We start from the raw sequence: 24,203 nt of genomic DNA, 5'->3' as shown, positions 1-24,203 counted from the left end.
ATTTTGTTAGTTGTCTACATGTGGAGGCTCTGTCAGGAGTTATGAAGGTTTGATTTCGTCAAACGTGACATCTAAGTAGGAAATTATGGAGAATCTCTTAGAGCAGCAAAGGAGACTTCACGAGGAAAGGGAAAGATTGGAAAATGCCATGGCAGATGAAGTTTTGCACAAGAAACAATTGGTAAAAAGTCGCCTACAATTACTTGTTTATCATAACCGTGCTTTGAGTTGCTTACGGTTGAAAACAATTTCTCTTTACTATGCAAGGATTATAAGTTTTGTAGGGGAAATGATTGGTAACTCAAGGAATAGCCCTGAGTAAAGTTATTTAACTTAGCCTCACAGTGCTTCTGCGCTATCCTATACGATGTTTGGAACACTACATCTAGTTGCCCTGCAGAGCTTGTAATTGATTCTGAATTGATTTGTTCCCCTCAGAGATACAAATAAGGAATTACGGTGAACTGCCAGCATTAATCCTAGGGTTTGTGTTTTGCGGGTATCCTGAGAGGAAAATGTTTCAAAACAAAACAAAACGATTCTAACACGCTTGTACACCCTAAAAATATATAACTTTTTTATCTTTGCAGGGAAAAGAACAGATTAATTCTGATCATCAAGTGAAGATTTTATTGGAGGTAAATGAGAGTTTTTCTACAGTGTAACAGCTGAACTTGTTGGATCATGGCTTAGTTGTCAAACTTCGATTATCTGTTGCTCAATTTTCCTGAATTGCTTCTCTGGTCCCATTTTTCAAGGAATATTAATTAGTCACATTTGAGATAACAAATTTTTCCCAGGTCGGTGTTTGTTTTGCATCAGCATCTTAGGGTGTTAGGTCAGCGCTTTAATGCACTTTTTTAACAACACTGATTTTCAAAAATAGCACGAATTTCCAAGCTCGTCTTTTCTCAAAATTCTGGTTTGAGGGTTTTGTTTCATTTTGCATATTTACATGTAGATCATGCCTTTTATAAGAACAAAGCACTTAATTTTTATTTTTTAACAGTTTTTTTTAACTAAAATTTTTGTTGTTGTTTGACATTTACCTTGACTTTTACTTGTATGTCTTCTCTGGTTCAATGGTTGGATAACTCATTCATCCAGTTAATAATTATTATTGTTATTTAGCAGCTAAGCTTTACAAAACTAGCTTATAACATGATACATGAATATATTTGACTTTTGTGATCAAAGAGAGGAAAAAATCTATTCCAAAATCTCAATGTGTGGGACAAGTTAGCATAGCGCAGTTTGAAAACATCAAGTGCATTTGATATTGTATCTTGCAAGAGGATTGTCCAGCCTTCTTCGCGGTAGATACAGGGGTAGTTGTATGTTTTCAGGTGATAATTTGGATTGTGATTGTGATTGTAATTATGTCCAATATTCTCATGAATCTGTTTTACAACTTTGCAGCTTGCCTATAAGGATAATTTCTTCACTTGTTTAAATGCCCCCCCTTATATTGATTCCCTTTTTTTTTTCATGTATAAAGCGATCAGCTTTAAATGCAGAGACACTTTCAAGCCTTTATGAGGATAAGGATGGGTGAGTTAATTCCAGTGCAGAGTGACATTGTTTCAAATCTGTGATATTGTAATTTTGTCCAGGAAATACTTATTATGTTTACATTAAACTTGAGACACCTTTGATTTGTAGTTTACGCAAAGAAGAAGTTTCAGCTTTGTCTGGACCTAATGAGTTTGCAGAGTTTTATGCCCGTCTCAGGAGTCTAAAGGAATATCACAGAAAATTCCCAAATGAGGTAAACTTCAATAAAGTTTACCTGATGTGCATGTGTAGAGTCAATTCTTGAAACCAGAGATTCCTTTGGGACCACATTAATTTCTGTCAAGAGAGTGCAATCATGAGTACTGCTGCTGCTTACATGTAATTCCTTTTTGAAAAACTACATGTCAATAAATTCTACTGTTTTCAAATCAAAGAAGTGAAGAAAGATCCGAGCGTCAAAATACTTAAACTGGACACAGCAGGTTCAATTCATTCAAATAATGTTTCTTCTCTAACACTTGAGAAACAGACAATGTGTTAGAGATGATTTTTTTTCAGGAGTACATTAGCAGTATCTTAGTCTGCAATTTCAAGTATTTTTTTTATTTCAACTGCAGTTCAATTATGGTAACTGCAACATTTCTCTGTCAGTTGTCATATTTTTTTCTCCAGGTTGCAGAACCAATGCAGATGGAATTTATAAAGCTCAAGGAGGCACGTGATAATCCAGCAGATGAAATGCAAAGTGAGTGTTACTAATGATGAATGTGACTTGCGTTCTGCTAATTTAGAATTTAATAAAGTAATCTAAATTGTAAGATAGGTTTTAAATTACATGTTTTTAACAGCATTGATCAGCTATGGCCAAATCTGTTTTATTATCATGCTTATTTTGGTTCTTTAAATTATTATTTTTCTCTATCCAGATGTTGTAGAGTTTACAGATGAAGAAGGATATGGAAAATACTTGGACCTGCATGAACTGTATGACAAGTTTCTAAACTTGAGAGGAGTGGAGGTGGGCTTGTGATTCAATTAGAGAGCATAGAGTCAGTTACCACTGTATACATCTTGAATATGCATTTTGCATCAAGAGTCTTTTTTGCACACTTATGTTTTGTCCACATCTGTTAAAGACATTTTAATGCTACTCTTTGGCATTCTACAGCGCATCGATTACCTAACCTACCTAGAAACATTTGACAGACTTTTTGATATTGCAAAAGAAAAGAAAAACCCAGAGTATAGAAGGTAAGTTGATCATTTGAATCTTTGATGTATGAATCTGGTTCTAAGAATGTTTACACATTGTGGACTTGTTGTTTGGAGACCCTCTCTCCACTTAGATTTGGTTTTTTAGTGGTCTGAGTTAAACTTCTTTGTTGAGTTTCAAGCCTTTGACTCCCACAAGTGACTAGCATCTAATTTCTCCTTACAATATTGCCCTGGAATCATATATTAAGGTCATGAGAATAAAGTAAATGATTATCAACCAAAGAAGCTTTTTATTATTAAACAAATTCTCCTTGTCAGCTCCTTAGGAAATGTTTAGAGAGCAGTATGGAGAATATGCATTCTGATGTTAGGCTGTGAAGGGTTAAATAGAGCCAACTGATTAGCCCTAGCCTGTTAGGATTATGATAACCTTAAATGTTTGACTTTCTTGATTTCTTTTTCATTTACACCCCATACTGACTGTTAATAAGACTGAAAAGTGTAGCCTTTAAAAACAAAGACAATTATCATTAATGATGGTCAAGTCGCCAATGGTTCAACTCGCCAATGTCAACTCGCCGACATGTAAAATCGAGTAGAGATGTTGGCAAGTTGGTCTTCAATCCAGTACAACTTATTAGAAGGTAGACATATAGAAAAGTAAAAGATATTTAGTGAAAAAAACAATTTTGTTTTCTTTCAACAAAGTTTATAAGGATCTCATGGCGAATAAAGCAAAGTAAACATTGCCAATGAATATAAAAGCTTCAGATGCAAACAAGTTGTTGTGTGACAACAATACTGTGGAAACTCATCATGTCAATTGGTCAGTTTTTTTAAAAAAACTTGGCTTTCTAGACAAAAAAAAACTTTTTATTTCCAACAAAGTTTATAAGGATCTCCAGGTGAATAAAGCAAGGTGAACATCACCAATGACCAAAAAAGCTTTAGATGTGAATGAGTTGTTGTGTGAAATATGAGAATGGTGAAAAGACAGCTGCTCAATTATTGGAATCGATGTCAAGATTAAATGGACCTTCAGAATAATTGCATGATATGCATAGCTTTCACATGTTCACTTGATCTTTATAATATATCAAATCTTATCGTAAATCAAATGTTCTGGATCATAAATAAATCATTCTTTAAAGTTAAAAAAACATGTTGTTCTGCCTGGTTGTTATGGTTGTCACACAATAACTTGTTCGCGCCTAAAGCTTTTTTGGTCAATGGCGATATTCACCTTGCTTTGTTCGCCTTGAAATCCCTAAAAACAAAATTGTTTCTTCACAAAATATCATTTACTTTTCTATAGGTCTATCTTCTAATAAGTTGTACTGGATTGAAGACCAACTTGTCGACGTCTCTACTCGATTTCACACGTCAGCGAGTTGGCTTTGGCCAGTTGAACTGCCGGCGACTGAATACCTCATTAATTGCATAGTGAGAAGACAAGAGAATCAATTTCAAACCATATCCACTTTATATTAAGGACATATCGATGGGTTCAGATCCAATGAAGTATTGTGAGGAGCAAGGCGGGTAGAAAACAAATAGTGTCGAGTTCGATCACCTTCCAGAGGATATTCCTTTGTTTTAGTGTTTTGTTCAACCACTGACATATTCAAGAAAACTTTGTTATTCAAAGTGTATGGCTGAAGAATCACAGGAACCACTTCCCAACCTATGAAAATCTTCCTCATAAGAATTTTATTTAAGTTTTTGGGTTTGCTTCTATCACAAGTATACATGTGAATGATCTATGAAAATAATTGCTGGTGATGCAAATGACACTGATAACAGTTATAGAGGTGGTTCCATTAAGACACCTTCTGTACATTCCTGGAAGTTATTTTGTGATTTTAACTTAGGTATATGATGTTTGGTCTCTTAGGTATATTGAAGCTCTCCTGGACTATCTGTATGATTATACACATAGGGTTTTACCTCTATATGACCTGGAAGGGGTAGGTTCTTAGTCAGTCTTTTTGTATAGGTTAATTAATAATAATTGCAAACTTATGTCTTTATAAGTTAAAATTTGTTAAAAAGAAGTCCTAGATGTGATTTAACCGAGTGCAATCCCAATGAAATTATTTGAGAGACTGAATATTAAACCTAGCCAATTGCAATGCTGTGCTTGTAATATCTACTGCATGAAAATGTGTTGTGGGCCTTTCCCCTTCTCCTTCCCCCACCTTGTTTTAGTTTTTTTTTTGAGGGGGGGAGGAAGGGGAGGTTTGGCCAAAGTTTCTTGCTTGGCTGCCTGAATACTAACACAGTCTTTTTGCAATCCTTCAATTTGTCTGGTAATTCACATTTTGATCTTCTCTAGGAACTGGAGAAAGTTATGTCAGCATTTGAAGAACAATGGTCTAAAGGAAACTTTCCAGGATGGATGGTAAGAATAAAGCACCCATATTATACAATTTTAATATTTCTATGAGTGGGATTCATGGAACATATACAATTTGTGAGCAAGGCTTCTCTTATCCAACAACTCACTCCATTCAACTCTCATCATTTGGCCAAAACTGATTCAATTTCAAATTCTTATTTGTGATTTCCTCATCAGATATTTTACAACATACTGTTCATTTGGATTGCACTGATATACAACCATGTGATTATTACAAACAGTGAGTTTTGTTTTTTATCATTTACAGAAAGATGCAAGCAGTGCCTTAGCTCATTCTGGGGCCCATCTTGACTTGTCTGCCTTTTCATCTCCAGAGGTACATATATGGTTATCAAAGTTGAAAACAAAACGGAGTCATAACTCTTAAAGGAAAAATGTCTCAAGTGTGGGAATAAGAAATTACTCTGAGTTCCCTAGAGGAATTGAACCTCTAACCATTGAATTTAATGCTCCCACTGACTATCATCGAGCCACTGAGACTCTACAGTGAGCCACATAGGCCATTTTAAATCTTTTTTTGACCAGGGTACAGTGAGAGTATGTTCAGTTTCTGATGGACTTCAAATCCATCTCTTCTTTCAGAAATGCATTTTGACATTCAGAAATGCATTCCGAATGTCAGAGCAAGGGGGAGTGAACAGTGGCCTTGGCAAGTGTCGCTGAACAGGTCCAACAAAGTGTAAAGAATTTTACATGTAGGAAGTTTGGGGAATCACCAGACTGTCAATAGTGTGGTAGAAAGTCTAATAACTGTAAGTTACTGTTACTTATCAAAATGTATTTATATCAATTCAAAAAGGAACTGGCTTCCTTGGGACTGGATCGACTGAAACAAGCTTTGCAAGCTTTAGGCTTGAAATGTGGAGGGTGAGTATTGCTAACTGGTCACACGATGTTATACTTGATGTCATTAGCAGGGAAAAGTAGTCCAGCTTTCTTTCTCTGTGCCATTGGTCTAGTAAACTCTTTTTACCCAATTGACTAGTAATATACAAGACTTGTGCCTGGTTACCTTCATTGTCTTGGGCTAGAGTTTGGTTACTTGTGCAATATTACAATTTGAATTCTGTTTGGCTCCTTGCGATGTACATGTAGTCTAAATTTAAACAATTCATTTGTTTATTATTATTATTATTATTATTATTATTATCATTATTATTATTAGTATTATTAATTTGTTTTCAATTTGTTACAGGACACTCGAGGATAGAGCACAAAGACTGTTTAGCACAAAAGGTAGAGATTTCTCTAAGAGCTGCTTTACATACATTTACTGGTAGCTGTCTTTTGTGAAGATTCATTTTCTAGTAGTAACTTTAATGTAAGTATGCTGCAGTATTCCTGACAGCATATACAGTAGATGTGGTAAAACAACCAACCCTCTTGTTCTGCAATAGCAAGCTAAACTCAGCTTTATATCTGAAATGGACTCAACACGCGTTTATTATTGTTTTTTAATCAGGAGTACCACTAGATCAACTGGATCCATCATTTTTTGCGAAATCAAGAGCTGGCAAAGGACGTGATAATGCACAGAAACAAAAAGACATCGCAGCTGTTGAGGCTCAGGTTTACCACTTAACAGAGCTTCTTGGAGTGAGTGTGACAATTATCGTTTATTGAATACATATAGATTATTACGGGGTTACATTTTAGAGGCCATGCGACCTACAACAGTACATAAAGTTTATTGGAGTATGCCCTCTTGTGGATTGGTTTTTAACTCATAACAGGTAACTACTAGTGGGAAATGCCGTGCCTGTCTCCACCCAGGAGTATAAATGGATACCGGCGAATTGTCAAGGAATCCCGATGAAATGCTGGGGGTGACCTTGCAATGGACTACCATCCTATGGGGGGGGGGGGGGGGAGGGGTAGAAATACTCGTAGGAGCTTCATGGCACAGAAACCGGGATGAGCTCCAGCTTGATGGGTCACTGGGCTCGAGTGTAGTACCTTTTACTTACAAGTAACTCCGTCAGATTTTCCTTAAAGTCTACCGGTTGTAAAAATGAAGTTTTCTGCCTATGAAGTCAACACAAGTCCTATTTGCCCGGCATATTTTCAACACAAAGAGTAGTTTCGACTTCAGCCTCATGGTTTTTCACTATAATATACCCGTTTCAGTAACACTACGCCTCAGGCCAATGGTACAGAAGGTGGTTTATGCAAATTGAGGATTAAAAAAGTTATGCTCGGTTTTGAATGCTTTGGCATAAAACCCTCATGCTATGGCTAAAATATTAATACATAAGCTAGCATAATTGATATGTCTTGCGATTTTTCATGACAGGAACAGAGACAAGCCACAAGGGAGAATGTTGAGCGAAAGCAAGCACGCACGTCCGATGAATTGGAGGTAAATGTTTGCGCTAAAAAATAGATTTTGCATTATATGCGAGTAAAATCTTGCCATTTAGGGTCCTTCTTCTACAAAACCAAAAAATAAATAACACCATTCTTATTTGTGTTTTAACTTTATTAAGCCATCTTTATAAATAAAATATTTGACGATTTTCGGTCCGAGTGTCGTAAAAACCTAAACCGAAGTCGTCACACCTTCACCAAAAAGAAAAAGGAGAATCTAGCCAGTAGCCAATGAGAACTCGAAGAGAAAAAAGGGAGCCTATTGAAGCGCGAGAAAACGTGGTGATTAAGTCACCATTGGTTTTCGTTTTACATCTGATCTGAAAGCCAGTCCAAATTAGTCATGACCACGGCTAGAAATGGCCAAGATTATCCTTGCATGTTCGAACTAAAACGTGGATCACCAAGTCATGATTTATTCGAATCTGATTGGTTGACAGGGCGTTTGTAGACCAATAACAGAGCACAGTGAAGTAAAACAAGCACAACCCAGATTACATTCTGCTCAGTATAAAATTTCTTCGCAAATTTACAGCATCTTAAATGTTTTTCAACAGGAAGAAGAAGAGCATGAAGAGGGCCACGAGTCAGATTCTGATGATGAGGAAACCGTCCTTTATAATCCTAAAAATTTACCTCTTGGATGGGATGGAAAGGTACCTCCTTTGCCTTACATCTTGCTCATGCATGATGCTAAACTCTACACTACTCTATGGATGTACTGACGGTGGTGTTTTCAATGTTTTTATTTTCTAGCCTATTCCATATTGGCTGTATAAGTTGCACGGGCTGAATATAAGCTACAGCTGTGAGATATGTGGCAACTTCACTTACAGGTTTGAGCAACGTACAATATTTGAAAATCAGTGGACGTTGATTTTTGATTTTTGATTTTTGATTTAATGCGTAGAGGAGTTTTCCGCTGAACTTTTTTTCTTAATATTCCATATAATGTATCCTACCGAGTTCAAAGGGGTGAAATAGACGTTTTCCACGGCAAGAGTGCACAAGTTGTTCGAGTGAAAACAAAGTTTGTCGGCAGTTATCCCATGTTTACTATATCTTTCTCATGCGTCACTTACCAATATTGGAATAAGAATTTTTGTCTTTCGCTTAGTTAGAATTTAGGATTTCGTCGTTATAGATGTTGCATTTTTAAGGTAGCTAATGATGATATTTGTTCGTTACAGGGGTCCAAAGGCGTTCCAGAGGCATTTCGCGGTATGATGAATCTCTTTTAGCGTTACTGCAAGCTTTATATTTGCACTAGAGCTCTATGACGGACTTGCGGTATTTCTTATTTTTTTATGTAATGTCAACGTTCGCGCCAAGTTAAGTCGCAAGAAAGGTTAAGGCGCATTTATCGTTAAAAACCAAAACCAAATGAATCACAACGGCCTATCAGAACACGATGGCAACGTCACGTCAAGCCAATGAGATTTCAAAGTGAAAATAAGTAACCCGCGTGAAGCGCGCGACGGGAAAAGGCGAGTGATCAAATTACGATTGGTTTTACATGTTATTGTTATAGATTATGGCGCGAGTTTTCTCGACCAATTAGAGAGACGATGGGGAAAAATCATTACAATCCATGATTTATACTTTCGACACTAATTTGAAAATTGAGCCCAGCTTGAAGACTCTATAGCGTTTTATAATTTTAAATTTGTTGTTTATTACATAGGAATGGCGTCACGCACACGGCATGAGATGTCTTGGAATCCCAAATACAGCGCATTTTGCCAACGTCACTTTGATAGAAGATGCTGTTGCATGTAATGATCGATTTCTTCTGTCGTTTTTAATGATAATTAATAATTATTTGTAGGGTGCTCATGAACGCTTGTTGCGATGAGTCCATCGCAGTTTACATCGTTTAAACCGTGTTTATGAGTGGTGCTCGTGAGTGGGTGGGGAATGGGAGAACATTTATACAGGAATGCAAAAATGCTAGCGAGACATTGAGGCATAGAGTGTGAGCGTCCGCATCCAGCAGAGTGTATTTTGTTATCTGTACACTCAACCGTAGTACAGTAAAACGTACCAGACCTTTAATTTTGTGGGCTTTAGTAATGGTGAAACATAAACTGCATGGGACTTACTGTCGGAAGCTCTAAGGCGCAGCTCTCTAGCTTGTCAGCTTGGAGATAAAAATCACTATGAAAGACACATACTCTTCTTACTTATACCACAGATGCCTGGGTTTTTTATTAACACTAAGCTGTAGTTGTCCAAAAGTGCCTCATGTTCTTCCCTTATTTTTGCTGTAAACGCAACTTGTTTCTTTTTCATTACCGTTTTTTATTTTTAATTTTTTTATTTTTTATCACAGTATGGCATAAGTTGAAGGCTGTGAAGGCCAAAGAACGCTGGCTTCCTGATCAAGAGGTAAATCCATCCAAAGTTTCGAGTTTTGCTTACTTTCCTGTCTGTACCGTTGTTTAGTTACGGTAACTCCTTTCTTGGTAGATGCAACCACTGTTTTGATTCCGTGAAATTGGTATTGATAACATGCCTACATATGGTCTTTTTTAGTTGTGGTGTTTTTATTTCTAAGACACACACAGTGGCAAAGGAACTCTGAAGCGTCATACGACGACTCCTTATGCTAACTAGTGTTTAGGCGTGTATTTCATGACCGATGCCGCCGGGTGATCTGTGTGATTATTGAACTTGAGAAGTTATTTATTCATTGGTCAGAAAAGAAATTTTCACCTTATTTCTCTTGGGAAGTTTTCCGAAAGCCTCCACTAAATTCACCTAGTCTTCGTGGTTCCCATTCGAACATATTATTTGTGGCGAGTATTTAATTTTGTGGCGGAGTGAAGTATCGATGAAGTAACTTTTGATTATTTGAAGATGATCGAGTGATGACATAGTCTCCTTTCCACCTTTCCTTTGAGATGTTATGGAACGCTTAGCCCGTGACATCTCAAAGAGCAACAGCGAAGGGAACCGGTGATAACGAGCGATTGCAAGGTCTTAATCACCTTACTTTGATTCTGTTTGTAGGAAGAATACGAAGATTCTCTTGGAAATGTTGTAAACAAACGGACGTTTGAAGATCTGAGTCGTCAAGGATTGTTGTGAAGATGTCACATTCCTCGTTTATTTCTCCTATTCTCAAAATTTGTATTTTTTAACGTAACGAAGCAGTGTCATTCTCTTAGTTGTTTAGTGTGCATAGCGATAAACACTTTGATTTCATGGAAATTCATCTTATGTGTCAAGTAACTTACAAATTACGACTGTGAAATGTAACACTTTTGCGTGGTCTAAAGCAAGATAAAAAAAAGCTTCAATTATTACATGTAAGTGGTGATTACACAAACTGTGTCTGGAACAACACTCAAAAGACCTTTTAATTCAGTGTTACAAAGTAAAAAGCAAATGCTTTTAATCTTGCGCTGAATTCGAGATCTTCTTGGATTCACTTGTTTTGATAATGACATAGTCTTGGTGGAAAAGTCCCCTCACTCCGTCACATGTGCCCTACGAAGAAATTAAGATAGTTTGTGTAAAAGAATTATTGATGGTGCTGTTAAAGAAGGGTTTTGCGCGCCCTAGTTATGCGAAATTTTGGATGACATTCCTCGAGTCACCGACATTCTGGTCTTCTTTATTTCAAAATGAAATTCCATGCCTTCTGGACACGAACACGCGTTTACAACTACTCTTTCTTGATGTTAATGAAGCTGGAAAAAAATATGTCAGCGAGAGAAAAAATTGTCGTACAAAACTTTGCAATTCTCTACCGCTTGCTTGCTTCTTTCCTTAGTGGGCGATGAAAAAAGAAAGACGAGAATAGGCATTGATCGCGTGTGATAGGATGCCAGTGTCAAAATGTAACTTTGGGAAGGTAATTTAAGCTTCTAACTTGCTTGGACCGACGGATTCTTTCCTTTATCAATGTGCCTCCAGATTTCTGACTTTGGCTGAATCAGCTTATGCTGATCTGACATGGAACGATTTGTTGCAGTGTGGGAGCTTATGATGAGAATTTCTAGACCTCTTGGGTGGAGGTAAATGCAAAGTGCACTTGATAACATTTCAGTTTGTCCAATTTTTACCTCGTACCACCCCTCCTTGTCGTCGACTCTAACAATATCTTGCACGATCTGTCCCTTTGCTAAACAAAGCTCGTTGTCATTGGTTGGCTCATAAGATGTATGTATGTAGCCATGAGAATTCCGTCGCCAGAATCTTTCGACAGTGATCCCTGAAAAACAAGGAAATAATTATGACGAGTGGGAATTTGTTTGCTCGACTGCAGAGAGTAAAGCTTTGAGACTGGGCCTCTAAGATGCCCTGTGACACAAGTTATTTCCAGATCACTGTGGGTTACGAGATGTTCGAGTGAGCCTGAAGTAACAGATCCCGTGTCGCTAATTTTAGTCCCGTAGATACTGTGAGCTCTAGAGAGCCTACAACAAAGTAATAACGGCCAATCAGAAGACAGGAAAAATACTTCAAAGAGGCAATAAGAACTAGACACTGAAGACAAAAAGTATTGCATCTGATTGGTTGAGAGAGTGGCGCGAGTTTCCTTGAACAATCAGAGCGAAGTGGAACAAAACCAATGAAATCTTGGATTACTTTGGACACAATTGAAAATTTCTCTTAAAGCTTGAAGATAACGCCTTAGGAATACTACCTAGATATCTCATTTCAATTGCGAGTCGTGGAACCAAACTAAAAGTAATCATAACAACCAATTAGAAGAAAGAAAATTAGCGTAAGGAGCCGATGGAAACCCGAAGAAGAATTCAGGAAACTGCCTCGAGCGCGGGATAGGCAAGGTGAGAGATTATCTCAAATTTTTAAGGCCAATAGTTCAAAGAAGTGAAGCAAACTCAATGCAATTTCGGATTACTTTGGACACCCGATTGAAAATTGCTATATGAGGATGTCAGTCCCTTATCTTTTAGAGGAGTATGCGTCTATTGCAATACTTACAAAGTGTTTTGAACGTTTGACTCACGCGCCCTTCACTTCCAGTCCCGGCAATGAAACAACTCCATATTATCAGCAGCCAGCCAATCAGAAGGGTGAAACCCATCACCCCCAAACCCTGATTGGTCAGTTAAGAAACCAGTTCTACTCAGTGAAGAGGAGATGATAAGATTACTTCATCTCGTCTCGGAGGCAGGCATTAACAATTAATTTCTGTGAAAATTGATCTTGGAGTCAATTTGATTCTAGGTAACGATTAATTCTCTGAAATAATCAGGCCCTTAAATTTGACAAATTGTATCGACTAACTCACAGATTAAGTGAAAGTGAATCGGGCCTTCGCTGTATCGAACTAATGTTATGTTAGATTTTGAGTATTTCCTCTCCATCTGGATGATTTTTACAATAATGTCGTGAGAAATTCCGTCGAAATGAAGTGTTTTAAGGTGAAGGATACAGCTTGTATGAGGGCTCTTTGATAAGCCCTCTTTGATTTCTCGATCTTTACATTACACCAGTCGTAGATATACCGCAAGTCTTTCTTTGGCACATTGTTAGTTTTTGTCTTCCAGCCTTCGTTGCAAACACAAACCGAACCAACGCGCCGGCCGTGATGACAGTTGAGTGGCACCTGTCAATCAAACAAACACTGTCATTTTGATAGATTATCTCGTGTCTTGAAGTTAAGTTTGGAGGATAAATCGGAAACAGAAAACACAGTAGAGTGTCTTGGAAACACATGGGTTGAAGGCTTCAAGATCAGACTACGCCCTGTAGTCGGTAAGGGCCTTTTCCAGTCATTATCTCCTTCATAGAGTAATTTTCGATTGCGGGTCAGACTGCATTGGTTTCTTTTTTTAATACGCTATGTGATTGGTCCCAAAATTTTGCGCTAGCCTCTCAACCAACCGCGAGTCGGTTATCCGTGTCATCCCACCATCCTCTTAAGAAATCATGCATGCATAAACCAAACCGATCATCAGGACTTGCTTCTCTGCGTTTTTCTGCACTCGAGGTTGTTGACATTGTTTCGTTGACCGTTTTTCTTTAACAACCGCTCTGATTACTTTGTGAGATAAAGGGGTTCAAATATACTGGACATTCTGAGAAAATTAAAATTTTCAGCTCACCGGGTTTATTTCTTTGATATCCTCTAAGGTAAACTTCAATTTCGCCAGTTTGCTTCTCTCCATGTTGTCATAGATCTGCTTTTTCTGCTTTTTAGTCAGCGTAGGGCTTACCAGACTTTTGCAGTCGTTATAGTCTTTGTCAAATGCCTGTTGCAACGTAAACAATATCAAGCAAATTATGCCACGCTTTCCTTTAAGTCGCCCTTAAATCCTCCCCAAGATGCGTTGAACAACCCGGGTGAGTGGTCGTGGGCTTGACGCGAGTCTCTTACCCGATGGAAAAGTTTCCCAATGTTTTTTAGTTTTAGTTTTTGTTTTTTCGCACGATTTAAGGACTGCGCCTTTCCTCTGCAATACTGCATAAATGACGCACTTACAATTTCAGGTAGCTCTCCTTCCTTGCCCTTTGTGTAGCACTCATGAATAACTTCACACTTTCCTGTCGAGTTTTTGAAGAAATTTCTCCATCCATTGTACTTCTCAACGCAGTCCACAGGCTCACAATTTTTCCTGGGGTCCTGGTAACAAAAATCATCACGATGTTAGGAATTATCCTCTAAATCAGCAGGTTTCAGACGGTCTGATTCCTATTAAGGTGACTAGATTCTGCTAAATCCTCCCTCTTCTCATTGCGTACTCAAAAAGCATCAAGAAAAAGTCCATCATTAGAACTGTCACGGTCATTCCGGTGGATTTAATAGTACCAGAGGAACAGAAATTGACAAGACCTATTCATTTAATTTCCGCTTTTTGAACTTTTTCGACGGTCATCGACAAGGACGGCTGTAGAAAAATTCAAAAGAGCGTGAAAGCAAGTAATGAAGAAACATAACAAAAGAACAGTCCAACAAAGGGAATACTTTATCGAAATGTACTAATCACGTGTGTCGTAAAACACATTAATACATTTTTAGTAAATGGGAGTTTTTTTCATCTTTTTCGTTGGACCTACATTAACCTTGGAAGAAAGATAAGTGAGACCATAGGTAAATTTTTCGATTCGTATTTTCAGTGGACGCGCTTCTAAACTATATATTTCACAACTAGCAAAATCTGGACATCCTTGTAAACTAACCCTATCAACTCCTCGGCATTTTCTGAAACTGTCACCTCCAAACCCGATAACTGTAAAGAAAAAAAGCACTCTCTTTCACTTATCTGATACTTCTTATTTACTTCCCTCTTTGCCTGAAACACAAGGTTTCCGAGTCTGAAAACACTATACAGCTAGAGTGTTGCTATTTTAGGTGAACTATTTTTCGATTAATTGAATGTTTTTTATTCGTTCTGCTGTGATTGTTCAGTGACTGGTTGGGAACTGTAACTTATTTTGTAACATATTTGAGGACCTGTAACTCATTTTATTTACTAACCAACTTACTGATGGGTAAAGGGCAAATGTGGAATAGTGTTAATCAATGACTACAAATTGATGTTGCTATCCAAATTTTTGGGAAATATATGACCCTGAGTTTAACACAGGAACTTCAGGAAAATGTCAACATAAAGTTTTGCCTTGGAGACCTAAACTCAAACATGAGCTCTATCCAACATGATTCTAGGTAACAAATAATTCAAATTTTGTTTCACTCTAACCATATGAATAAATCAAGTAGAGATTTACCATCTAACCAAGATTTTTTCTTTGGTTCTGTGGTATTAAATCTGACTCTGTGTCGAAGCTGTTTCTCCCCAGCCATGAAGGTAAAGTCACAATTTCCAATTCTGTCCATTGGGTACTGTTGTGAGGCAAGGCAAAGAGTATTCATCACATTGTACATGGCAGTTACTTCAGGTATTTCAGTAGAGCTTATTGTTACCTTCCCATCTCTGGTGAATTTTTATCAAGCATTGCTTCTAAAGGCACTTAAAATACTTAACAAGGCTTAAAAGAGCTAATTTTCTCTGATTGGGAGGTCAATTCCAAGCCAATAACTTACACCACAACAACAAAATTCAAGTCACCCTAGTGCAGACTCTCAACCAATAAACATATCAAAAAATTGATTGAAGTCTTGCCTCACCCTTTCATTCCCAAGATTTCATTAGCAATTCTCTTTGCTATCTGTCACATAATTCTTATGATGTTAGTTCTAAGAATTTGGTATTGGATCAACTAATAATTTTCTAGTATATATTTTTCTTTATCCTTATCACTTACCCGCTTAATATTGTATTGGCATAGTAAGGAGAAATTCTGTCTTGGTCACTCGTGGGAGTCAAAGGGTTCATGGATAATTTTGTGTGTTTGTGTGGTGCTTTGTGTTCCTTATCACCAAGCTACACAACACCTGATTGATGTATCTCTACATTAAATTATTTGTAAAATCGATTTTTGATCCTTCTGTGTGAATAAGAAAAAACAAGTAAACAAGTAAACATTCATCAGCGAGGAACTTACTTTGTTTGGAAATACATACGAGATATTTTCGCGTTTCAGTGATGGAAGCTGTATTTCATTGCCACCTATAAGCTCCATGGACTGATTAAAAAAAATTAAAAATAGTTCACAGATATTTGAAGTTGTCTCATATCATTCATCAAAGAAACGGTTCTCTCAGAGGTTTTATAAAAATATTCCAACCTTACAATCCAGGTCGTTTTTGTTAACTTGCCAACAACATCTCGGTTTTTTCGGGGTTATTGTGAGCGTTTTCTTCGCATCGTTGGCAAGTGTTATGTCTGAAGAGAAATAAGATACATCGTGACGAAAACACATCACACGATCGCGATAAATCTTCTCTCATTTCAAATGGATTGCAAACGAAACAGAGTCACTCGACGTTTTGTGTAAGTAAGGCCATGATCAGTTTTGTAGCTACTTACAGAATTGGATTCCAAAACTTTTAGGATTTACTGGAAAGATACCCGAACGCTGAAAAAAAATTACTATAATAAGAAACATTTTTCGGTGGGGAAATTAACCGTATTACTGGTACGGAATAATTCAAGCAACTGGCGATGGTTAATCATCAAGGATCATGTCAATAAAGGATCATGTCAATAAATGAAGACCCAAACCGCAAAATTCACGATTTGCAGAAATCGGGAGTTCACTTCTTTCCAAAACGATGAAATAATCTCATTCTTTCACCAGCTGAAGTTTTCCGATTAAAGATAGGCCTCTGAATCAAAAGCATATATAGCTTAGCCTGTGTTAATTGTTAGCGGCTGTTTGAACAATAATGAACTTACACGTTACCGCTTACCTCTACATGAATTTTACCTAGTATTTGTGAAAGAAAGCAGAGCCAAAATATTCGAAACACAATTTTCATCTCTCTAACGTTCTGAGCATTGAAGAAGAAACGTAAGCTGTGAAAATGAAAAGTTTGCGAGGTTTTTTCCTTCTCGCGCCATTCTCGTCCCCAGAGCCAATCGTTTCTCTTAGTTGGGGTAGGCTCTGAGTACGAGGGATGCATGGATTACGTCTTTGCAAAATAACTCAGGCTTACCTCCCTCTTCCCTCACTTTCCTTTCCCTTCCCCCCGCCCCCCACCCCCAAAATGATTGTATTCATATCGTTGTTTGAACAAGCGAAATGTTCTCAGCTCTCCGCTTCCCCCCAAATGCCTCTCTCAGGTCCAATTATCTTGGCACAGCATGAGGATACTTGTGATACTGCCTTTGAATTGTAATGGATAATAGAAGGCAATAAGGGCTTCAGATTCATGTTGGACATTTTGAAGAGTCTAGATAGTAAGGTCAAATCCTAAAGTTGATTATTTAATCTGCTTACTTTGCAGCACTTTTGTAATGTGGTTAGCTTTATGGCCTGGATTCCAACTGAGGTCAACTTGAAATTAGAAGATCCTCGCAGCTAAGAACACTACTGAAACTAGTAGTTGTAAGTAGGACCTGAAAAAAATTTCAGGCCCGTACGGGATTTGAACCCATGACCTCTGCGATACCGGTGCAGCGCTCTACCAATTAAGCTAACAAGCCAACTGGGAGCTGGTCAATGAATTGGGTACAAATAAACATCAACTTCTTAAGTCTTCTTGAGGTCAACTTCTTAATTAAGAGCACAGGGTTGGGTAAAGAGATTACTGACTCTGGGTCTTTTTGGGGGCTGAGAACCATTTTCAGGCTCAAATAACCAGATGGATACCTTTATTATAATTATCCTTGTTGGGGGTTGGGGAGGAGGGGAAGGAAAAAAAATAAATTAAAAGAAGAGGAATGAAAAGCAACAAAGTTGACAAAGACATGATAGAGATGGTTGTTTTATCATTATGGGGCTGGTTCCACCATTGAGTACTTTTGTAACCAATCATAAAAATCATGCAAGGTAAACAATTAAAAAGGAAAAATTGGCAAAAAAAGTGTGTTGTTTATTGAATAAAAAATATGTGGCACTGACATGGAAAAGTTTTTCATGATGAGAAAAAAGCTGCAGACTTGCAATTTATTGAATTCATTTTCAATTCTATTTATTATCTAAATACCTAAATTGCTATTTTTGTTGTTGCTGTTGTTGATGTTGATTATATTCATCCTCTAAAGAAGGTTCATTCTGCTGATTGACTTGTTCTTCATTTCCTTGTAAACCCTCAAAATTAGATTCTTGCTGGCTTTGATGTTGATTATATTCATCCTCTAAAGAAGGTTCATTCTGCTGATTGACTTGTTCTTCATTTCCTTGTACATCCTCAGAATTAGATTCTTGCTGGCTTTGTTCTTGATGTTGTTCTTCTTGTTGCTCCTGTTGGTCTTCCTGTTCATGTTGTTTATTCTGTTGGTTTTCCTGTTGAGGTTGGTGTTGCTGTTGATCCTGTTCTTGGTTTTCTTGTGGTTTATTTTCATCCTGTGCCTGATTATGCTCTGAAGACTGTTGATTTTGTTGTCGTTGATTAAATTCTTGTTCTAGAGATGATTGTTCCTGTTGCTGTTCTTGCTCTTCCTGGGTTTCTTGTTCTCCTTCCTGAGGCTTGTCCAGGTCTGTCACGAATGAGTTTACTTTTGAGTTCATCAGCTCAATAAAATCAATCATACCATCATCATCTCTGTCATGTTTCATCAGAAGTTCATCTACAATGGCTTCTGCTTCATGCTCAAGGAACATGCGCCCTCCTTCTTTGAATTCACCTTTGCTATCATCTTCTGTGTGAAAATCTGTCAGTGCATTCATCCATTCTAAGCCATCTAGCTTTTGGTTGTCATCATAATCATGAAGCTTGAAGAAATAAAATATACCTGCAGACAATAATAATCATAATGTTAACCCTTCCTTGCTGTTCCTCTTTTTTGCATACATGCATGCATTACAAGCATTACTCAGGAAAATCTGCCATCATGCCCACTGCTAAAATCCATGGTTTACTTTTTCACTCATAATCTCAAATTTTGAGCATCCTTCCAGGTGTATCTTGTGGTTAATGCACTTCTACATTGTTGGTGCTTTATTCTGGTTCTCTTTTTTATTGATTTAGTATTGGGTATCATGATAAGGACCTATTCCTTGTTTCCTGTGTAACAGAGACAACAAAAAACAACAACAGCAAAAAACATACAAGAACTTGGAATACTCAGAGTCATCTTTCAATAAACTAGATAGTTCTCAAGGGGAGTAGGAAAAGTTTTCTTGTGGAGGGTTTTCAAATGCAATGTTGCTGAATCCTTTAAACCCACATAGAAACCAGCATCCAGTTTCTTCTGGTAACACTTCTTAATCATTCATTAAGATCGCGAGAATAAAAGAAATGGTTGTCAATCCATGAGGCTTTGATTATCAGAAACATTCTCCTTATCAGTGCCAATGGAAATGTGTAGAGAAGAGTATAGAGAATATCAATACTGTTGTTACAGTGTAAAGGGTTACAATTTGGTCTCAACAGTACCTTTAGAATTGTCACCATTTTGCACATCTTTTATTTCTTGGTCTTGTCCAGTTACTTCCCCTAAGTGTTTTTTTATATGTCTGCAACGTAACAACAGCAGGTATAAGAAAACAAGAAGCAAAAGGGAAGGAAGGTAATATGAAACAATAATTATTGTTGAAATGCTACAGGGCAATTGTATTTCCTGGGAAATATGTTTTCAACTGAGTCTATATTTTTCAAATCAAGTTTTAATTTACAAAGTAGATTTTAATGCTTTCTTGTGTAGGAGCCTTTAACAATATGAAAAAATTCTAAAAATAAAAGTGAAATACCTCAAACCTTCTCCATCCAGATCCATTCTGTCAGCTAGATGAGCAAGTAAATGTCTAAAATGAGGGAATTGATAAATTAAGTAAATAATTACTTTTTTAAAAGACAGCTTCTAAATGGTTCAGCCATATCACTGTTGACAGCAATCAGAGTTCTGAAATTGAAGTAGCAAGTTCTAAATACTCTGGAAAGAGTAAAGAGAAGTTGCTAAAAATGCCTGGGGTGTGTGTTTGATGGCTCTTTTTGCATGATCCCCAATTATGTACTTTGGCATAAGGTGGAATATGTGTATTATCATTTATGCAGCTGTTTTACAGAATAAATATAGGAAAGAAAACAGACTTTTCTAAAATTAATTCCTCATTCAATTTAACTTGAATATTATACACACCCACTCTTGACAGTCAGCTTTATATCAACATAATTTATTGATTAAACAAATTTTTTTCAATAATCTTATCATTATCACTCAAAAACTGATATTTATTTTGCTAAGAAAATGTTGAAAAACAAATTATTTTTTTCTTAAAATTTTAACAGAAGTGATTCTTCTTATTTCAAGAAGGCTGTTTAAATCTTTCAAAATGGTCTTATTCAAAGACTACTTTTGAAAATTTTCTTACACCTGGTAATGATGTGGTAAAATTTCCGCACAGCCCCATACCCTTGTAAAACAAATCTGTTTTCCCAATGGTAATGTATTGCTTTTGTCATTGTTTTCTCAATCCAAGAACTGAATGCATAATGTAGGATGGGGCTGTGCGGAAATTTTACCACGGTTTCAATCGTAGTGTAAGTAAGTATCGTTGCACTTCTTTAACTTGAGGTTGTATCCATCGCATACCATAAATTCAAGTAGGAAAGTTTAATGGCTCTTTTAAAAAAATCACATTTAACTCGCCTTCTCTCCTGATTTTGTTTGTGGAATTGAGCTGTATCCTCTATCGGTGTTGAGTAAGCGTTGTTTTCTGCTGTGTTTTCTGCATTTTCCTGTCCATTAGACAGTCCGTGAATAGCACAGCATGACAATAAATAATATATCATTAGTTCCGTCTTAGTAAGTTTCATTTTCACGAACAAGGAATTCAGTCAATTCGCACTCTTCACAAGAGCTCTCCGTTCGAACGCCGGTGTTCTCCTTAATTTGTCAACACTTCATGTCATTGTCGACGTGGATCACGAAAGATTTCATTTAAATTCAGTTGCACGGAGTAATATCACGTTGCCTCAAAGTATGTAATTGACCGCTAAACGTAACTCTTCCCTCGCCAATCAGCTTACAGCAAGATTAGCAAAGTATCCTACCTACCCCTCCCCCTTCACTTTCTTAGTTAGCCTTCGGTAATAAGTAGATGAAGTATTTATCACAGTTTTACAGAGTTATTGGGTAGGAGAAAATATTCTTCAAAAGGAGAAAACTAACTGTTTCGAACATATATTTTTTCCGGTATCGTGGCCACAACATATATTTGTAATGTGTACCGGTGTTGTTAAGCAGGGGTGGGGAAAATTAATACATATCCTACCAACACTTTCTAGGGCACATGTTTACTTTCGAGAGTACGGAGTAGAGCCTTGTAAGGAGTGGTGTACTTGAGAACTTAGTATGATAACCCTGTTAAAGACAAAACCTGATGCTCAGTAATAAAAACGACACAAAGTTTCTGCTGCCATTGTTTCTACGTCACGAAATAACTAGAGCACCAAATGTCACCCCATACCCCCTTCCCCAGTGAAGGCATTTTTTTCGCGGGTAAATTTCGCGCAGTTCGTGAGTAAGGATCTGGGGACTACAAAACATCGACGCCTTGCAAGTTTGGCTATGGCTGAATTTGGAGTTACCTCTACGAAGGTAACGTATAAATGGCCCCTCAGATGATTTGTAAACTTGTTGTTAACATCTTCAAGAATGTCTGGAGATCCGATACGGGAGATTTCTCATCAGTTCACTCTGGTGGCATCTCTGGAAGCCGCCACTCGCACGGAAAGACGGGTAGGAATTCATGTACAAAATTCCAAGTTCGTGTTGTATGTTATCTGTCAGGGCGAAGAATATCGTGACTAAAGGTTCAATCAAACTACATGTTAGGAGTAGGTCATCGAAGTGAAATTTCATTGATAACTTTGGCCCATTTTTAGCGAGCAATTTTATGTGCGCAGTCTAGTGAAAAGCTGTAATTCAGTGAGAATTTGTTCTGATTCCATATGAGGTCTTCAACCGGGTTTTTTTTCTTAAGTTTTAGTTCCAATATGACGACTGCTTGTTTATTCTATCTAATGCGTAGAACTTAACTCAACGCTTCCCATTAAGATTGTTGTTTTTCAAGCAAGAAATACCTGTATGATGATGCTTTTTTTCGAAGTATTCAGCTTTTTTGATACCACGTTAACTTAAATACTGTACGTATCTGCACGGAACTTTCATGAAAGAACATGATTGTGAATGTGAAATTTCTATCTCATGGTAGTTGATGAGGCGACCTCAGAATCAAGTATCGTGCTTGATATATGGAAATTGAAAGGGAATGATGTATTAAGCCATTTTACACTTATGTACTTAGTTTCAAGCCTTTGATTAAGAGTGAGGCTGAAGATGACCTTGTTATGGTAGAGACCAGTATCTAGTAAGCATAATAACAAAGCAATTTACATTTAAATAGAAGGAAGGTTTGTATCATAACATGGTCACCCCTAGCCTCACTCCTGTTCAAAGGCTTGGTAACCAAGCACCCAACAGTAAAATGGAGTATTGTTTTAGCATATTTCTACAATTTGTTCAAGAATTAATATCACAACAGGCTCATTTTTATTTGTGCATGATGATATAAATCAATCATGCCATATATCAGGGGACAGATAGGGAGTACTGTAGCCAAACGGATTACAGCATTTGTTATAGAATGCCAGAAGATAAATACAAATTTCTGAGATTTTTTTGTAGAGGAAAATAATAATCACAGGAAATTTAACAAATGCAACCATAATGAATGGAATGGGGTCGGGAGATAGGTGAAGAGAAAAGAAACTGGTGATGGACTTCTTGTGAGATGCAAAATTCTCATGAATTGGTGAATTATCCTTATTTGGCTTTATAATAACAATAATAAACAAAATTATTTTTTCCATGAGAACCTTCTTGCAAATTAGTTACCTTTCTGTTATAAAAGAAAACTGCATTTAAGGTCATCCAGCATTGTTCCCTGTGTATTGCTGATTTCACTGCAAAGTGAATCATGTACCATTAACGAAAACTGTCTTTAGTTTACAATTGAAGATTGCAAGACTTTCATGTTTTAAGTTAATTAAAATAATTGTCTGTTTGGGTTTTAGAATGCTGCAACTAACATCCTTCTGCAGTTGCGTTCATCACAAGTCTTGAGTATCATTGATGAGAACACTGATCTAAAGAAGAAGAAGGCTTTGACATGGGATAATGCTTTCAAGAATGTTGGAAAATTTGTTGTGTCTGAGTTGGATTATATTGAGAACCTAAAAACTATTGAAAAGAGACAAAAGGTAAAATAAGAGGTGGTAATTTAGTGCTAAAAATGTAACAGGATACTCTCTGCAATTACAATTCATGAATAAAAACATTAGTTAAAGGTATGACTGTTGACTTTTTCGTTTTTTTTTTGAGAACCTTATCATACAAAGCATCTGCAAAAAGCGTCCTTAATTCATAGCACACAATGTATAATTAAATAGCTGTTAATATCAGGGTTCTATTTTCTTTGATAGGAAATTGTAACTTTTGTGCGAGGTTTCTTGAAGAAAGCAGATGAGCGTAAGTTTCTTTTCTTCAGTTAAGTTACCATTCTTGTAGTCTTAAATGCCAGAAGTTGAGTCTCTTAGCTTGTGATATATGTTTGGTATTGGACTCTGAATCTTGATGTAACCTCTTTTGTATTAGGTATAGAAGATTAGGTTCATTTAGTTTATTTATTTTACTTTTCAATCAGTTCTCCTTTTTTTTAAGTTGTACTTTACAGCCCTTCAGAGAATTAAGACCAGACATACATATCATGAACTTTTCAGGGGGTCCTCGTTTGAAGGCAGAAGATGTAGTGTGTCATTTTATGAAGATATTCAAAGAGCCTAGGTATGCTAGCCAGATGGGTCTTGAGTACTGCAAGCAATTAAAGAACATCCTGACTGTTCCATTATATCAGCGTGACATTACCAAGAAGACATGGAAAGGTATGAGAATTCTTGGGACAGTGTTTCTTGACGAAAGTGTAATCTTAAATCTTAGTTTAAAGTATCAGCTTATAAAACATTGGTAAGGGACTATGGGGTTGCAATAGAGTTTGGGTAGGAGTACTGCATTTCTGACAGGGTTAATAACTATTATTAGTGGTAAAAAATAGCAAGAAATTTCTCTGTATATTGTTAGGAAATTTTTAATCACCTTAGAGACCACAACTTCATTATGGTAGGTCAGTCCTAATTGTG

At 36.9% G+C, this 24,203-nt stretch overlaps 4 protein-coding genes across 4 annotated transcripts in view; 2 read left to right on the top strand and 2 right to left on the bottom strand.

Annotated features, from left to right (window-relative positions):
• Positions 1-76: 76 nt before the first annotated feature.
• Positions 77-10,821, top strand: LOC113671875 (splicing factor 3A subunit 3). Its single transcript, XM_089213861.1, has 20 exons — positions 77-181; positions 591-638; positions 1,499-1,551; positions 1,663-1,768; positions 2,188-2,260; positions 2,442-2,533; positions 2,684-2,766; positions 4,625-4,697; positions 5,066-5,131; positions 5,397-5,465; positions 5,949-6,016; positions 6,345-6,385; positions 6,612-6,745; positions 7,443-7,508; positions 8,074-8,172; positions 8,273-8,352; positions 8,707-8,737; positions 9,201-9,291; positions 9,849-9,904; positions 10,529-10,821. The coding sequence occupies exons 1-20, from the start codon at positions 86-88 to the stop codon at positions 10,604-10,606; spliced, it is 1,503 nt and encodes a 500-aa protein (XP_089069987.1). The 5' UTR covers positions 77-85; the 3' UTR covers positions 10,607-10,821.
• On the bottom strand, positions 10,690-17,046 carry LOC113671876 (uncharacterized). The gene is made up of 12 exons (XM_027188133.2): positions 16,809-17,046; positions 16,426-16,474; positions 16,184-16,281; positions 16,001-16,081; positions 15,224-15,338; positions 14,675-14,724; positions 13,977-14,117; positions 13,600-13,746; positions 12,927-13,100; positions 12,473-12,587; positions 11,587-11,735; positions 10,690-11,008 (listed from the first exon to the last, which is right to left on the bottom strand). The coding sequence occupies exons 1-12, from the start codon at positions 17,019-17,021 to the stop codon at positions 10,913-10,915; spliced, it is 1,428 nt and encodes a 475-aa protein (XP_027043934.2). The 5' UTR covers positions 17,022-17,046; the 3' UTR covers positions 10,690-10,912.
• An 868-nt stretch (positions 17,047-17,914) lies between these two features.
• Positions 17,915-21,557, bottom strand: LOC113671895 (uncharacterized). Its single transcript, XM_089213842.1, has 4 exons — positions 20,653-21,557; positions 19,754-19,807; positions 19,440-19,519; positions 17,915-18,795 (listed from the first exon to the last, which is right to left on the bottom strand). The coding sequence occupies exons 1-4, from the start codon at positions 20,817-20,819 to the stop codon at positions 18,056-18,058; spliced, it is 1,041 nt and encodes a 346-aa protein (XP_089069968.1). The 5' UTR covers positions 20,820-21,557; the 3' UTR covers positions 17,915-18,055.
• Positions 21,547-24,203, top strand: part of LOC113678561 (serine-protein kinase ATM) — a 48,651-nt gene continuing 45,994 nt past the window's right edge. The window contains exons 1-4 of the mRNA XM_089213860.1: positions 21,547-21,744; positions 23,082-23,267; positions 23,490-23,535; positions 23,787-23,948. Of these exons, the coding sequence (XP_089069986.1) occupies positions 21,661-21,744; positions 23,082-23,267; positions 23,490-23,535; positions 23,787-23,948 (478 nt within the window). The 5' untranslated portion in view covers positions 21,547-21,660. The remainder of the gene's footprint in view (positions 21,745-23,081; positions 23,268-23,489; positions 23,536-23,786; positions 23,949-24,203) is intronic.

The sequence above is a fragment of the Pocillopora damicornis genome, chromosome 8 (genome assembly GCF_964200805.1).
Source record: "Pocillopora damicornis chromosome 8, jaPocDami1.2, whole genome shotgun sequence".
NCBI lineage: Eukaryota > Metazoa > Cnidaria > Anthozoa > Scleractinia > Pocilloporidae > Pocillopora > Pocillopora damicornis.
The sequence above is the reverse complement of the archived record's forward strand: the minus strand, read 5'-3'. Positions and strand labels throughout refer to the sequence as shown.